This window comes from Furipterus horrens, unplaced genomic scaffold, assembly GCF_987537825.1.
Source record: "Furipterus horrens unplaced genomic scaffold, mFurHor1.1.pri manual_scaffold_6, whole genome shotgun sequence".
In the NCBI taxonomy this organism is placed as follows: domain Eukaryota; kingdom Metazoa; phylum Chordata; class Mammalia; order Chiroptera; family Furipteridae; genus Furipterus; species Furipterus horrens.
The window spans coordinates 111,859,411-111,876,678 of NW_028327176.1; the positions used below are offsets into that span (position 1 = coordinate 111,859,411).

The 17,268-nt window shown below is 35.1% G+C and overlaps 1 protein-coding gene across 6 annotated transcripts in view; it reads left to right on the forward strand.

Annotated features, from left to right (window-relative positions):
- PHF3 (PHD finger protein 3) overlaps nucleotides 1-17,268 on the forward strand; it is an 83,016-nt gene that overhangs the window by 39,459 nt on the left and 26,289 nt on the right. For 4 of the 6 annotated variants that reach the window (XM_090282633.1, XM_090282634.1, XM_090282635.1 and 1 more), the window contains 3 exons: nucleotides 2,639-4,418; nucleotides 9,937-10,243; nucleotides 16,603-16,786. In XM_090282633.1, coding sequence (XP_090138759.1) covers nucleotides 2,639-4,418; nucleotides 9,937-10,243; nucleotides 16,603-16,786 — 2,271 coding nt within the window. The remainder of the gene's footprint in view (nucleotides 1-2,638; nucleotides 4,419-9,936; nucleotides 10,244-16,602; nucleotides 16,787-17,268) is intronic. The other 2 variants (XM_090282638.1, XM_090282637.1) reach the window with 1 other exon arrangement.

The following is a 17,268-nucleotide window of genomic DNA, read 5'->3' on the forward strand; positions in this document are numbered from 1 at the left end:
CTTTTTCCTCTACTTGCTGAAATTTTCTCATATTTATCCTCCAGCTTTTCCATCAGGTTTTGCCTTTATAATTTTTGAATCTTCTTTTTTTCTGGGAATAGTCTTTTTTTGTAGCATTCTAGTCTTATTTCATATATGCTATACTTCTGTTTTCTAGTGTAAGGTACTTCTGGTGTTTTAAGACGTTTTTTTCCTTTTTTCATAGTTATAGTCTCATTTTTTTTCCATATTGTCTTTTTTTTTTTTTTTTTTTTGGCTTCAGTCTTTCATGTTAGAGACTTTCCTAAATGTCTGATCCTTGACTGTTTGCTCATGCGTAGGGAACTAAAACTGTATGGAACCTTTAATGTGTGGATTGGGTTTTGTTATTAGGAGCATCACTGTATGGTGATCTGGCTGTGACTTTTTTTTTTTTTTTTGAGGAATCTTGATGTCAGAATTTAGATTGCTAGCGTATTATGGGAGCCCTTGAGGGAAGCTGACTGGGATGTCTCTGGTTTCAGTATATAAATATTAGCTTAATCTCACAAATTTCAGTGTACTTTACTATTCAACTTTTACCTGTGACTGATACTCCTTAGCCTAAAAACTCTGTTTTACACTCTCCAGAGAATAAGCCTTCCAGTCTTGGATTAGGACCACAGAAGGGGAGTTGTCCAAACAGATGGAGGTGGGGGCAGAAGGAGCAAGGGATCTAACTACTTCTTAAATAGCTTTTAGCTCATTTTAACCACCTGCTTTCACCTCCACTTGAGAATCATCTAAGTCATAAATTCCTAAGCCTTTCGAAGTGTTAATAGTTTTGGTTCTGGCCAGCACTACCAGCTTTTAGCATTTGTCTTCTCCTGAGCCCCTTACATCAGTTGCTTCTTGATCATCTCTTGTTTGGCTTCCAAAATTGTCACTCTTTTCTCCTGTTCTTTCTTTCCTTTAGGTTCATGCCTTTTCCATAGCTTTAGTGGGGTTTTGAGAAGTGGATTGACTTAGATGTATATATTTACTTATCTTTTTCTCAATTTATATTTTTAATCAGTTATTTGGTATATACTTGTGACTTTGAGAGATGAAAAAAATAGAATGCACATTATAGACAAATGTTTGGCCTATACCATCAGGCTTCAAACTAAGGCAGTTGATATTGGAGGAGAAAAAGTGACTTTACCCTTTGCTCAATAAACCTATTACTATTGCAGAACAGTTTTTTATCTGAATGCTTTCACAGTTGAATGTGCTATTTATCATTTTTAGCATCCATTTAGGTAGTGGGTGTTAAAAATTCTTTTATGTCAGGGCAGATGAGTAAAACAGCTGTAAATTATTATAGGCTGTCTTCAGAGCTTTAAAAATCATGTAAATATTGATAACCAACCATTAAAATTTGAGTTATTCACAAATGTTATAAGTTGAACATGTGATAAACAGTTCATAATTCACTAAGACATTTAAAGAAGTTATTGAGTGTTTAACCTAACAATCAAATATTTTACCAAGTGCTGAGGGAATAGGAAGGGTCTCTTAAGATTAGGATGACCATATAATTTCTTGTCCAAACTGGGACACTTAAAAATGAGAGGGTATGCTATCACCTCAGACTCTTATAGACAAATGGGAACATATATTTAAGAGTCTCACAGTTTAGTGATGTATGATAAATTAGGGAAGTGTTCTAAATAGTGGTGCATAGTAGGGTTTTGCATAGAAAGGAAGGAAAACTTTTTAAAAAGTTGATGATGATCAGTTTTTTATACAGAATTGATTAGAAAGTATTGGCTATGCATAGGTTTGGAAATAGTTTTTTATTTTGTATTTTAGTTTGTAGGTTGCTTTTCTACTTAGTGAATTACTTAGCTTTCTTTCTTCTCAGTGTCCCTCACCCCTAATTTGTGTTTCTCCTTTCCCTAGAGAATATATCCAGATAGGGAAAGCAGAAAAACTCAAATTAATAGGTTCTTTGTTAGAATCATTGTTAAAGGTGGGAAGCTTTACTAAGTTATTTTCTTCTTTATTCTCTATGATACATTTTCTTGGTTTAACGTTTTTAATTGTAATTTTTCTTTTATTGGTCTGTGTAATATTCTAGTGTATAATTTCTTTTTTGTCTTAGGAATAAATTGAATATAAAATGGTGTGATATTAATGAAATACATTCAGAAAGGTATTAGAGTTCTTTTGAGGCTGTGCTTTGAAACACAGATCTTGTTTGGAATAGGTGGTTTAGTTCAGATTTTATTGACATTTAACTTTGGCTTTACATATTTAAAAATATTTAATGTTTAAAGCTATATGACAGTCTTGCTTTAGGATGGGTATTGGTGTAAAGGAAGCTCATTTAACTTATTTTACTTCCAGCTTATTTTTTGTAGAAAAGAGACTTGATGAAAACATTTTTGTCTTGTAGAGTATAATAGTCTAAATTTTATAGAGGTATTTTTCCCCTGCTAGAATTTATAGAACTTTGGTAAATATAAAAGATATATATCTAAATTCACCATCATGAGTAACTGTTCCGTACATTTTCATTGAAATGATAAATTTTGTAGCTCAGAATAAAGAAGTATATGTTCTAAATTGTATTGAAATAAAAACACATGGCAAAATAGCTAAGTTATTTTTATTTATTTTTTTTTCCTTGTGATAGAACAAGTAAGAAGTTTGCGACAAAGTACTATTGCCAAGCGTTCAAATACAGCACCTTTAAATAGCACAAAAAAAACATCTGTGAAGACTGTACCTACCCCTAAAGCAGGGGGAAAACAACCAGAGAGGTGTCAGATAAAAGAAGAAGCTTGCACAACATCAAAGCCTGAGTACCATAAAGAGAGCAGAAGGAGCAGTCGGCATATTGAACAAATTGAAGTGGTACCAGAAATATCAGTGTCTTCAAGTCACTCTTCAGTGTCATCTTGTTTTGAAATGAAGGATGAAGCTGGGTTAGATTCTAAGCAAAAGTGTAATAATCAGGGGAAAGCAAATGTGTCATCTCATGAATTAAATTGTCCACTCCTTTCAGAGACTTGTGATAGTATTGAAGAAAAGAAAAGTGAACCTCTGATGGAATGTAAAATCAAGAGTAAGACACTTAGTAGCACATTGTTTACATTTTCAGACAAAGAAGAACATGAACAGAGTGACTCTATTTCAGATAAAATGGATGAGACTATTGTTGAAGAAATGAGGGCAAAGGGAAAAGTTGAACAAGAATCAAAGGAAACAGTAACATTATCCCATGAAGGTGACCAAATTGTTGAGGAACCTGCATCTTCTGCTCTCTCTGGTGATGCTGCTTGTACAAATAAGACTGAAAAGAACCTTGTAGGTTTGTCTAGTTCTGTGGATGAAGTAAAAGAATGTCATTTGGAATTGAAGAATACCATGGAATCTGATAAAGCCAAGAACTCCCTTCATAGAAATGAAATAGAACCATTGGGTTATTGTAGAGACATAGAGTCTAATCATAAGCAGCTGGAGAGCACTGAGTTTAACAAATCAAACTTTGAGGTGGTTGATACTGGTGCTTTAGAACCAGAAAGTAATATTGTAGAAAATGCTGTTTGTGATGTGTCTGACCAAAATTCAAAACAGTTGAGTATTGTTGAAAGTATTAAAATGGAGTCTCATGAAACAACAAGCCTTCAGGATGACAGAAACAGCCCGTCAAGTAGTGTTTCTTGCTTACAGTCAAAAAACATAAAATCCAAACACACAAAACTGGTAATTCATTCTAAGCAAAACATGACTACAGATACTCTGAAAAAAAATGTTGCAGCAAAGCATGAATTAATGCACAACAAAACTAAAGCTAGTGTCAAAAGTGTGAAACGAAATGCTGATGAACGAGAATCTCAACAAAATTTTCATAAGCCAGTCAAAGTGAGAAAAAAGCAAGTTGATAAGGATTTAAAGATTCAGAGTTGCAATTCTGGAGTTAAGTCTGTGAAAACTCAGGCTCATTCTACATCAAAAAAAATGCAAGATCAAAACGTACAGATTTCCAAACCTGTAACTCATTTGTTGAGTGATAAGCCTCATGGTCACTCTGGTTGCTCTAAAGAACCTCATCATCCTGCACAAGCTGGACATTTATTACATTCCTGCCAGAAACAGTGCCATAAGTCCCAGCAGCTGGCTCCCACTGTGAAAACCAATAGTCACATGAAGGAAGAGCTTGAACATGCAGGTGGTGCAGAGCATTTTAAGGAGGAGGATAAACTGAAACTAAAAAAACATGAGAAAAACCTACAGCCTCGCCAAAGAAGAAGCAGCAAAAATTTTTCTTTGGATGAGCCACCATTGTTCATTCCAGATAACATAGCTACCATAAAAAGAGAAGGCCTAGATCATAGCTCTTCATTTGAAAGCAAATATATGTGGACTCCCAGCAAGCAGTGTGGGTTTTGCAAAAAACCACATGGCAACAGGTGTGTGTGTGTGTGTGTGTGTATATGTGTGACATGTACATTGACGAGAAATTGCTTTTTTAGGGTGGGATTAGTGTAAATTTTTTATACAAAGAAATTATTTAACATACAAGACTTGCAGAAACAACCATAAAACCCTCATCAATCCTGGATAAACAATAGAAAGATGGAGTCACTGAATTTACAAATACGTCATTTAGAACATTTAAATAAGTACAGCCTGACCAACAGCTGGTATATATGGAAATGTTTTGTCATTGTAACCAGTTAGTGTAATTTAGTCATTACATCGGGAGCGGGGGAGAAAGAAACCTTTTTGCTAATCAGAAAATTGTTACACTGCCTTGGGTCTGTGTATATTATTTTAATTTGGCTTGAGAAAAACTAGTAATAAAGTGTAAAGGTCATAAAGGAAACTTTTTCTTTTGAAGATTTTTTTGGGGGTGGGTAAAGGAAGCACACTATAGCTTAATACTACTGCTTTATAACTTAAACTTGAGCTTGAAGTGAAATTTGATAGCTAAAATAGCTGTTAAAGTACTCGGGTGGATTTTGTATATAATATGGAATGGAGTGAAAACAAGTTATTTCTTTTTGAATGTTTAGTGATTTGGAGGATTTCTTGTGAATTCTAATCTTTTAAGAAATGGTTTTAGCACTGTCCTTCTGCATTCTTTCCTTAGGATTCGGTGTTTCATAGTTTTATGGCACAACCCCCCGCCCCCCCCCACTCCCCCATGTATTTTGTTTGCTAGTTTTTTAAGAAAGGGAAACAAGAAACGGAAGTGGAGTTTGCAACTACAAGATTATCCTGTTCAAGTGTTGAGATTGCTGTTGGAACTTCTATCAACATTGACAAGATAAAAGAGCATTATAACTTGTGCATTGTAATAACTCATGAAAGTAAATGTTGTTACAACTTTCTGAGCACTACCAGATTACATAAAAATGAAACTAGTTAGTGAGGGACAATTTAGTAAAGTGTGTTGTAATACATTATTTTAGCGTGGAGAGGGGTGGTTGGGGAGTGTGAGAAGATTTGTGGCTCTTCTGTAAAAAATAACTCAAGTTTATGTCAAAGGGTTTATTCTTGTGATTCAGCCTGTGGCTTATTTTTAGTGTCAGTTCAGTGGTTACTTTATAACAACATATTCCAGTTTTTAAAAATTGTGACTTGTTTGAATATAGGACATTTGCCTTCAAATCTTTTTTATACTTTTTAAAATTTAAAACACCTATTTAAATATTGTAAAGTGGGCCTGCTAAATTTTTAGGCCTAAGAGAATTAGAGGCTTGGATGGTGCCTTTAAGTCCTGTTTTATACTAACCCTTTTCTTTCTGCCAGAAACTTCTGAAAATTATCATGGGTGACATGTAGTCAGAGGAATAGAATAGGAACCTTAAAATGAATGAGCCTCTAAATGAAACTTTGGTCTAGAGTTGGAAGCCATGTTAAGGATATTATTATATAGCTTTTTTTGTAGATAAACTTCTGATGGTTAGTCCTCAGGAGTTTGCCCAGGCTTTAAATGATGACTGTCACTTTACCAAAATCTAGTTATTTTCCTAAAGTGAAGATTAAATGTTAAGTCCCACTATTTTTTTTTTTTTAATCTAATGCCACCTTAAGGTTCTGTAAAACCTAGAGTTTCTTTGCTTCAGTCTGAAAAATGACAGAATATTAGGTGTGTGGGGATTTTGAGTCATCCTATGTAACTTATATGAGTAATATATAATAACATTGGAAATGGGTAATTTTGGAAGCACCATTCATTACACATTACTTCAATTTTGTGAATAAAGAACCCTAAATAATTGATTGGTTTTTTTCTTTACATATTAACTAGCCTTCACTACTTCGAAACATTGTGCTTGCATATATTGAGGTTACTGAAAAGATACGCCTGTCATGCACATGTAATTTTCTTAATTCATGTATAAGAATATGAATTTGTTAGGAAGGGCATAGCAAATAATTTTCATCCATCTTTTTTTATATCATGCACTAGCCCATTGAAAGCTATTAATACGACATTTTCTAGCACTTGTGACAGCTTTCCTTCTGTAAAGACTGTTAAATCTTCAGCATTTTACACGTATTGCTATGGAGGTTATAGCTTCTTGTATGTGCTCCCAGTGGAAATTACATTTTTAAATAGATTTGTTCATGGTATGGCCAAATGTAATATTTGACCATAAATAATTTGTATACATCCTAAAGACAGTGAGTATTGACTATAACAATTTAAACATCATGCAGTTGTTTTTTTTTTAAATTTGTTTTTTGGATTGTTTACTGATTCAGCCTTAAAACAGAAGCATACACATTATTTTAAAAACCAGACTCTTTAATACTCAATTTAAAAAGTTAATGTTACCTTTGAACTTTAATTATAAGCCAGTTAGTATTTTGGAAAGATCAAGTCTTAGTCTTTGGTTGCTAGCTCTCCCAAAGATGTTTGTATCTTTATATTATACTTTCTTGCTCAATTATAGAAGATTAGTTTATTGGATGAAATTTAAAAACACATCTTAAGAGTGGATCCAAAGCTTTATAATCACACCTTTTATTCTGAGAAGGAAATTTTCACGTAGAATAAATGTTTCTGGCTTTTTCTCAGGACTTGAAGTTTGATAAGTATTTTCCTCTGCATATTAGGTTCTTAGTAACAAAGACATTGATTTAATGTTGATGTGGAATTGAACCCTTTCATTTTAGAAAAGAGTTGCATGTATATATACATTCACAGTAATGTGGTCTAGATTTGTCACTTAAAGGAAACAAAGAACCGAAGTCTCATCTTGTAATGATTAGTGACATAAACTTGCTAATGGGAATTAACAATGTTGCCTTGTGGTTTACTTAGAAAAAACTGGAAAATTTTTGGCTTTATGCCAAAACAATTAGAATTTTAAGTTTTTAATTATTTTGCAGTTGATCTTGTTTAGTTTATTATTTTTACTTTAAATTTTATGTATGAACATATAGGAGAACAAACATTTTCAAACTCTTCCATTTAACTGATTTATACTGATTAGCCCACTTAATTTAGAGCAAAACTCCACACAATATTCTTTTAAAGGGAAGATTTTAACATCCAGCTTGTAATCTGTTAAGTGATTTTGCCTGTTGGTATCAGAAATTCAAGGATGGGAGAGGCATCCTGTTCACTATGAGATCCATACTCTCCTCCCCCCATGAAAAATAATATGGAAAGGGAAGAAAATATATAATCTTTCTGTGATAGACCATCTTTTAAAAATAAAATAATGGCTCATAAAGTTCATAGTACTTCTAAGTTTTAAATCGATCCATATTTACATTTTTAGCTATTGAATTTTACTTCCAAGTTAGTATGTTTTTCCCAAGGATGTGTGGAAATTATATTAATGTTTGTGTTTTGTTTTTAGGATGTTTAGGGTATAAATCCAGCAGTGGCAGTTCCATTTTTAATTTTTTGAGGAAATTCCATACTGTTTTCCACAGTGGTTGCATCAGTCTGCATTCCCACCAACAGTGCATTATATCAATGTTATTTTTTTCTTGATTACTTAATTTTATTTAACTGCATTATTTTTTACATAAACTATCTGAAGTGTTAAGATATTTATAGACAGCATTAGATAGTTGCTTTTCACAGTTCCAAGAGAAATTTGAATTGCAGCATGGTGAATAATGTCATGATTATAAAACTATTCTTCCCCTTTTAAATAAAATTTTGAAATTCCTTAAAATGTGCTTTATAAATTGATACTTAGATTTGGATTTGGAGCAGAAACAACGGTGGTCACAGTGTATAGGTTTTATTGTGTATAGTGTCTTACTGAAAATCTTCAGACTTGCCTTGAAGAAGTCATAATATAGCTCGGATAATGGAAATAAAGGAAATCACTATTAGCTTTCCTTTAATATCTCAAAGACATTGCTTTCAAGAAATAGCATTTCTTATGACATTGCATTGTGAAATAAAACTTGAAAGCACCTGTATTTTTCAAACTTTGTTTTTCTCTTGGTTGTAAGATCTATATCATTGAACCATGGACCCATCAAAAATCTCCCCAAACCTAGAGAAACCATTTCTATTTTGCAAACTAAATACCCCATTGTTTATAAAAGTTTACAACTAGGGCTGTGAATCTAAAGGATTCTTGTTGTTTTGTTAGTTTTTACATAAAGGATGACATTTTTTTTGCTTTTTTCCTTTAAACCAAATGAAGCTTATCTGGTAAAGCCAGCACAGACATTACCAGTTACCGTAAGGAATGGTGAATTACAGACTTGAAGAGGTCTAGTCCTTAATGCACAGCACTAGTGTACTACACAATATAGAAAGGCACACAAGAATGCTGCCATTGAGGAATGGAGTATTAAGCATACTTTCTCAGGATACCATGGAAAGATTAAAGCTCTTATAATTTTTATAGTTCCAATATTAAAACAGGACCTCTGGGATATTTAGGGAGAGTTGGCCATACAACTTCTATAACAGGTTTTAAAAAGGAGTTGACACATGGTGGTGCCACTATTCTTACCATCAAAATCAGCACAAAGCCTTTTAAGTCATGAAAGAATATACCTGAATCCTTAATTTTCCAAGCATGGCATGAGTTACTAACCTGAAGAGGGAAAATGTTAAACATGATTAAGTGAGCTTTGTAGTTTTCCCAACAGTGGGTTGTAAAGTATTTAAAAAGATAATTTCTCCCTCAGATTGCTGTGTATATATCAGATTTGCCATTTTTGAGTCATAAATTTCATGTCCCTGGACATTTTCATTGGTTAGTGAAGTTATACAATGTAGTAAAGGGAAAAGTTATAAAGACACTGTTTAGAAAATTTTTAAAAGTCTGTTAAGATATACTATTGGTATTTACTTTGGGAAGTTTATTAGCTAAAGCACTTGATCAGTACTAAGGAAGTCCACACTCAACAAGTACATGAGATTTTTTAGCTAAATCAGTGCCGCACCCTGAACCAGAATATTTTGAGCTCAAAGAATAGTTACATAGTTAAGATGGTGAGTAAGAAACAATTTGAAAGACTTTATTATTTTAGTTTTTGAGTTGTATTTTTATTAATTTGGTTTTTCTTTTTGTCATTAAAAATGATTCTTTGAATAAATGATTCTCCAATTTTATGTATGATTTCAGGCCTGTGGTAAATGTAATTTTGATGGATTGTAATCATATCACAGATCTTAACCACCCTTTTCAGTGAGATACTTATACTTTGTTGTTCTCTAGAGTATACTAACAAAGGTCAGTTGTCCTTTATTTTCATCCCTATGGGTTTTTATTTTTCAGTATTTTCTCATTCATACTAGAGGGGAAATAGTTGACTTACTAAGTTTCATTTTCATTGAATATTCTTTTTGAATACTTGCTCCATGTTGAACTGATAGAATGGGTAAAGTTGGAAAACATGCAAACTATCAGAGTCAAATATTGAAAATTTAATTTAGGCTTTTGATACTGGTTTTTAAGAAAATGTCAAATTAAAGTTTTTGTTTTCTTCCAGATTTATGGTTGGCTGTGGACGATGTGATGACTGGTTTCATGGTGATTGTGTTGGGTTAAGTCTTTCTCAAGCACAGCAAATGGGAGAGGAAGACAAAGAATATGTGTGTGTGAAGTGCTGTGCTGAAGAAGATAAAAAGAGTGAAATAGATTCAGATATTTTGGAAAGCCAAGCTAAATTTGAAGTCCATAGTGAAGATAAAACAATGGAATATGAAAAGTTTGGATTATCAAAGCATACATCAACAAATGACAAAACCAAATATATAGATGATACAGTGAAGCACAAGGTCAAAATTTTAAAACGGGTGAGCTTCTCAGTTTTTTTTTTCTTATGTAAGAAATCTGTGTAGACTGATCATTAGAATTTGAAATTTCTTCTTAGGCTTTATTCTAGTGTACATTTTAAAATTTGTTGTTCTATGAAAATGGATGGATTTTTGAATATTTAAAATATTTTGGCAATTTTGGTGAAACCAGGTAGTGACATCTTCAAAACCTACAGATCTTATTTCTAAAGTCTTTGCTGTTTTTAGTCTCTAGTTTGGTACTTGGATTTTCTGTGGTAGGAGGTGTATGTAATCTTGTGGTGTTAAGTGTAAATTTTACATACTGATAAAATTTATTTTTCTTAATAGTTCATTTTTTAATTGTAATTTTTTTCCATTACCATTTATTACCCCCTATATACCCTTTTCCACCTCCACCCCCGCACCCCTCACAATTACCACAGTGCTGTCTGTCCCTGTCTTGAGTCCCTTTTCCTTTTCCCTTAATACATCCATCCCCTAACCTTCCCCAACCCCCACTAGCTGTCATCCTGCTCTATGCATCTATTCTTATTTTTCTGGTTGGTTCAGTTCATTCGATTCCACATAAGAATGAAATTATATGGTACTTGTCTTTCTCTGACTGGCTTATTTCACTTATACTGATAAAATTTCTTTAAAAAAGCTATTCAATCGTAAATGTCTTCTAATCCTTAAACTACATTTGACATTATTATTTTCAAGCGGAAGAGTTACTTTCTCTGTAAGGAAAAGTAATCTTAATTTGTTTTACCTTTCTCACAGTATTTGCTTGGAACCCTCACCTCGTAATTTTATTTTTAAAATGTGACAAGTTGTCAGTTTTCCCTCATCCTTATATTTTTAACTACTTTCTAAAAGTATTTTCTAAATAGAAATTTTAATATACTTAGTAAATTATCAGAGCAATGTATAAAGGACACAGCACTTTATCTGATTAAATTTTCTTTTTTTTCATTGTCTAGCATTTTATTATTGTTGATTTTTCTAATTGATTTGTTATTCTTTTTTTTTTTTTCAATTTTTTTTTTCAGATTTAATGTGTTTTATTGATTAAAATATTACATTTGTGCCAATTTCCCTTCCCTCTGCTCCCCTCCACCCGGTGGCCCCCCTCCCTCCAGTTGTCCCCCCCTTTTAGATTATGTCCATTAGTTGTGCATACAGTTCCTCCCAACCTCTCTCCGTCTATTCCATTCCCTCCTACCTTGATCCCCAATTCCTATATCATCTCCCTCCCTTTCCCCATTCCCCCTCCCTGTTGACCTCCCCCCAATATGCTTCCCGTACCCACAGTTCCTTTTCCACTCTCGTTGCCTATTTAGTTTGCCTTTGTTTCATCTCCCTAGCTTGTTTTTTTAAACCAGTCCCTTTAACATCTCATATAACAGTGGTTTGGATCTAATGAACTCTTTCAGTTTTATTTTGTCCTGGAAACACTTTCTCTGTCCTTCTATTCTGAATGAAATTTCGCTGGATAGAGTATTCGTGGTTGTAGGTTTTGGATTTTCATTACTTTGAATATTTCTTGCCAGTCCCTTCTTGTCTGTAGGGTCTCCCTTGAGAAGTCAGCTGATAGTCTAATTGGGACCCCTTTGTACATAATTCTTTTCTTCTCTCTTGCTGCTTTTAAGATTCTCTCTTTATCTTTAATTTTTGACATTTTGATTATAATGTGTCTTGGAGTGGTTCTCCCTGGGTCCAGTCTCTTGGGAACTCTCCTTGCTTCCTGGACCTGCAAGTCTATTCCCTTCCCCAAGTCTGGGAAGTTCTCCTTTATTATATTTTCACTCAATTTTTCAAGTTCTAGTTCATCTTCCTCATTCTCTGGCAAACCAATGATTCTTATGTTGGGCCTTTTATAGCTGTCCCAGAGGTTTCTGATCCTCTCATTGTTGCTTCCCATTTCCTCTCGCTGCATTGGTTGACTGCTTGTTCCTTCTCCATATTCCAGTTTGTTGAAATGGACTCTGGATTTTTTCTCACCTTCTATCTCGTATGCGGTTTTGTTCCTTTCGTTATGAAATTTTTTCGCTTCTTTCTTATCTTTTTCCTGCTCTTTTGTGAATTCTGTAAGCCACCTGATAACAATGGCCCAGAACTGAGCCTCTGACAGGTTTCTTATCTGTTCATCTGTCAGGTTCTCTATCTGCTGTCTGGTGAGTTGTGTCACCGGTATTTCTATAGTTGTCTGCCTCATTTTGACAGATGCGTTTTGTTTTCTTGGGCCGGCTGTCGGGGGCAGTGCCTGTGTACTCGTAATGACCCAGCGACCGGCGGGCGCCGTTTGGCGTCACAAATCAGCGACCGGCGCCTGCCTGTCCACGACCTATTCCGCAGCCCTGTGGTGCTTTCTTTGGGGGCGGGGGTCCAAGATGGATTCACACAGTTATTCAGCTAGGAGACCGGGATCCGTCCTCCCGTCCCCCTGGGCCTCACTGTTCAAGGCGATGCGGCGGCTGCTCTCCCCAGCGCCGGAGTCGCGCACCGCCAGGGGCTTGCGCAGCCGGGATGCCTCGCCGCCCGCGCTCCGGGTGGGACCGCAAACAGCACTGCCCTCTTTAACTCTTACCTGCCCAAATGGCACCGCTGGTTTATAACTTCATATGTTGGACTTCCGTGTAGTTTTATTTTCTGGAATTTCTAGTTATCCTTTGTTTTGAAGTAGTTGTATTCCTCTCTAGTTGTAGAGGGAGACCTAGCGTGTCCGTCTAAGCCTCCATCTTGGCCGGAAGTCTGATTTGTTATTCTTATAGAGTGTGTTAGAGGGGAACACAGTGGCAACAAATGTATATGAGGGTAGTTAGGTATAATAATCCAGAAGTCCATGAACATAAATTGTGGAGTTGGAAGGAACCTCGGAATCCTTTTAGTCCAACCATTCAGATTTAAAAGCATAAGCATGTTTTCTCCGAAATCTCTATTACTTACAAACTTAGTTTTTTGAGACAGTCCTTACATGACAAATCTGAATTAGGTTCCAGTTTGCCAAAACCTTGTGGTATCCCCTGTTTTCTGTCTGCCAAGACTTTGAGAATCAATTATGTCCTTTTGACATATACTGTTGCTTTGTCTGTTGATCTGATTAGTACCAAAGTAGTTGATAATACAGAACTGAAGGCTCCATTGAAAAGAATATATAACACACTTTGGAAAGCTCCTATTTATTATTAATTATTAATGATCACTTCCTGGGTACAATTTCTTGGCCATTGAGAGATATGGCTCATTGTTTTATCATTTAGTTAATTGTCTAAAAAGACATTAAAAAAATTAACGTAGTGTTTTGAGAAACCCCTCTATTCAGAAAGAGAATTGAGTTTAGTCTGATTTTCTAAATTCATGTGTTATTCAAGTGATTACTGTTTCCTTTTTGATACACTGTTGAATCTTAGCCTTGTCTGATTTCAGTTTATGAAATCTGCTCTTTTTTTTATTTTTACTTTTTAAGTATAATTTATTGATTATGTTGTTACAGTTGTCCCAACATTTTTTTTCCTTTGCTCCCCTCCACCCAGTACTCCTCTTCCCTCCAGCAATCCCACCCCTTTTAGTTGCTGTCCATGGGTCCTGCATATAAGTTCTTTGGCTTCACCCTTTCCTATATTATTCTTAACTTCCCCCCGTCTATTCTGTACCAAGCAATTATGCTTCTTAATCCCTGCACCATTTCCCCATTTCTCCCCCTTCCCCCTCCCAGCTGATAACCCTCAAAATGATCCCCATACCTATGATTCTGTTCCTATTCTGGTTTGCTTCATTGGATTTTATTTTTTAGATTCAGTTGTTGATAGTTGTGAGTTTGTTGTCATTTTAATGTTCATGGTTTTGATCTTCTTTTTCTTATATAAGTCCCTTTAACATTTCATATAATAACAGCTTGGTGATAATGAACTCCTTTAGCTTTACCTGGTCTGGGAAGCACTCTATCTGCCCTTCCATTCTAAATGATAGCTTTGCTGGATAGAGTTATCTTGGTTGTAGCTCCTTGCTTTTCATCACTTTGAATACTTCTTGTCAGTCCCTTTCCTGCAAAATTTCTTTTGAGAAATCAGCTAATAGTCTCATAGGCACCCCTTTGCTTTTCTCTTGCTGCTTTTAAGATTCTCTGTCTTTTCACCTTTGGCATTTTAATGATGATGTGTCTTGGTGTGGTCCTCTTCAAGTCTAGCTTATTTGGGACTCTGTGCTTCCTGGACTTGTATGTCTATTTCCTTCGCCAAATTTGGGACCTTTTCCTTTATTACTTTTTCATATAAGCTTTCAATTTCTTGTTCTTCAGTCTTCTCTTTCTGACACCCCTATGATTTTATTTGGGCACGTTTAAAATTGCCCCAGAGGTTCCTAAGCCTCTCCTCATTTTTTTTCAATTCTTGTTTCCTCATTCTGTACTGGTTGACTGTTTATTTTTTCCTTATGTTCCAAATCATTGATTTGAACCTTTGCTTCCTTCTCTTCACTATTGGTTTTGTGTGGATTTTCCTTCATTTCATTTAGCATAGCCTTCACTTTCTCCCTTATGTGTTTGCCGTAGTTAAGCATATCTGTCAAGCCTGGGAACATCTTTATCACCATTGTTTTGAGCTCTACGTCTCTTAGATTGGCTATCTCCTTGTCTGTTAGGTTGATTATCTCCTCGTCACTTAGTTCTCCCACTGGAACCTCGATCTGTTCTCTCTTCCGGGCCATACGTCTCTGTCTCCTCATCTTGACAGGCTTCTGTATTCGTTTGCCTCTGTGTCTTAGGTAGAGCTGTCGCTCTTGTTACGTTGTAAGGGGCAGAGCCTTATGTATTCATCAATACAGGGCGACCTGTTTCACCACGTTGTGGTACTGTATGTGGGGGACTGGTCTGAGAGAGAACAATACTGCTTGCTTAGTACTCACCCCTTTTCCAGGCACTTCTACTTCCGTATGGGACTGGTGCCTCTCTAGCTGTTGCCCTGGCCATTGTTCCCAGAGTGGGTGGGTGTGTTGATGTTCTAGGACCGTGGGGGCCCTTGAAACAAATGGACTCTGTTGAGAGAATGGCAGTTTCTTCCTCTGCCCCAACCCTTATTGGGCTGCACAGTCAGAAGCAATGAGGCTTTATTTTCCCTGGTGCTGGGACTGTGAGCTGTGCGGTCTGGTCTGGTGTTGGGAGTGCTCCCCAGGTGTGTCTCCCTACTTTTTAAAATGTGTGACTGCACTTTCTGCTGGCCTGCCGCTGCCACCACCACACCACGTCCTCTCCACCCCAGCTCCGTCCCTCCTATCTGTCTGGATGAGTATTTCTTCTTTATATCTTTGTTTTTTGGACTTCCATGCAGCTCAGTTTTCTGGAACTCCTGGTTATCTTTAGTTTTGAGGTAGTTGTATTCCTTCTTAGTTCCTGACCGAGAAGCAGCATGTCTGTGTAGGCCTTCATCTTGGCCGGAAGTCCAAAATCTTCTTTTTAAATATCATTTCTTATCCTTAGATTTTATGTTGAACCATTTATTGAGTTCCTACTGTATGCCAAGCCTGGCTACAGACTTGGGTATATAGCAATGATTGAAATAAGTACCTGCTCTCAAGTAAATCCAGTTGGAGAGGTAGACTATAAGTAAATTAAAAAATGTAAAAAATTTGTAGTTTGGAGAAAATCAGTTTTTGTATGTACTCTGCCTTAAAACCTGTAATTGGATGTCTATACATAGTGTTCTTCCCCATCTTTAAAACACTAGTGTTATGTGATTAATTTCTCCAAAAGGTCTCAGAATGCCAGTTTCACTATTAGTTCTTTGTGGATTATATTAGGACAAGAGTAGTAGGTACTCTGATGGTTTATTCTACATTATGGAAGTTAAAATTGCCAATTGGTACACTGAGAACTTAACTGATGCACTTATTATAGATGATTAGAACTTCATTTGTTTTAGGAAATAGTGAAAAATATAGATACCTATTTCTCCAAAATTTCTATTTCCTTTTCCCACATCCACAGCCAACTAAGAGAACTGTTATTGTCTCATATCTAATTTTTTTCTAATATAGTTATTGAGAGCATGATTTTTATTTTTTAGTTTTCCTTTATACAAGAGAACTAAATAGGCTATTATTATGTGTTTTGTAAAAAATAGTTGGATTTTGAATGAAAGGGTGATTTTTCTTTTTGCTAATAATTGAGAATTATTTTTGTACATCTTAAAAACCACTTAAACAGTTATTGGGCTAAAGAATGGAATATGTTTGATATTGTAACAGGCTGTAATACTAATTAGCTTTAATTTTTTTTCGTCTACATCTCTTGAGGCTTGTCTTATATTTAAAGATAGTGTAGTAGTTTTAATTCTAATGAATTAAGTAGTTTTTTGTTGTTTTTTTTTTTTTTTACCTAGGAATCTGGTGAAGGCAAAAATTCATCAGACTGTAGAGATAGTGAAATGAAAAAATGGCAGCTAGCTCCTCTTCGAAAGATGGGACAACAAGCATTACCTCGGAGATCCTCAGAAGAAAAAAGTGAAAAAATACCAAAAGATTCTACAACTGTTATTTGTACAGGAGAAAAAGCTTCAAAACTAGGTAGTAAGATTAATAGAAATTATTATATATTAATGTATTTATATTTTACTTCATATACCATTAGTATATTTAGGAAAATTTAAAGTTTTTAACATTTTAATATTAATAAAAATAGGTTTCATGATTAACTGTACTTGAAATTAAAACTACTACACTCTAAATTCTTAAGGAGTACTAATGAACTTAACAAGGCTCTAGCCCTCATGGCACTTAAATACCAGTGGGAGAAGACAGACAATAAATAGACAAGTAAGGAAATGGTATTCTATTTTACAGAGTTTAGACACTATGAAGAAAAAGTAATGGGATAGAGTCACAGTTGAGGAGAGTGGTAGGAGTTTGTTTTAGAATGTAGCTGGGATTTGAAGAGATATGAAGTTGTTTGGAGGAAAGACTGGGCAGGTGGCACAGACAACTTGAAGGCTTGGAGGTAGAAACAAGCTTGGTATTTGAGGAGCAAAAAAGCCACTGTAGAGTGACTG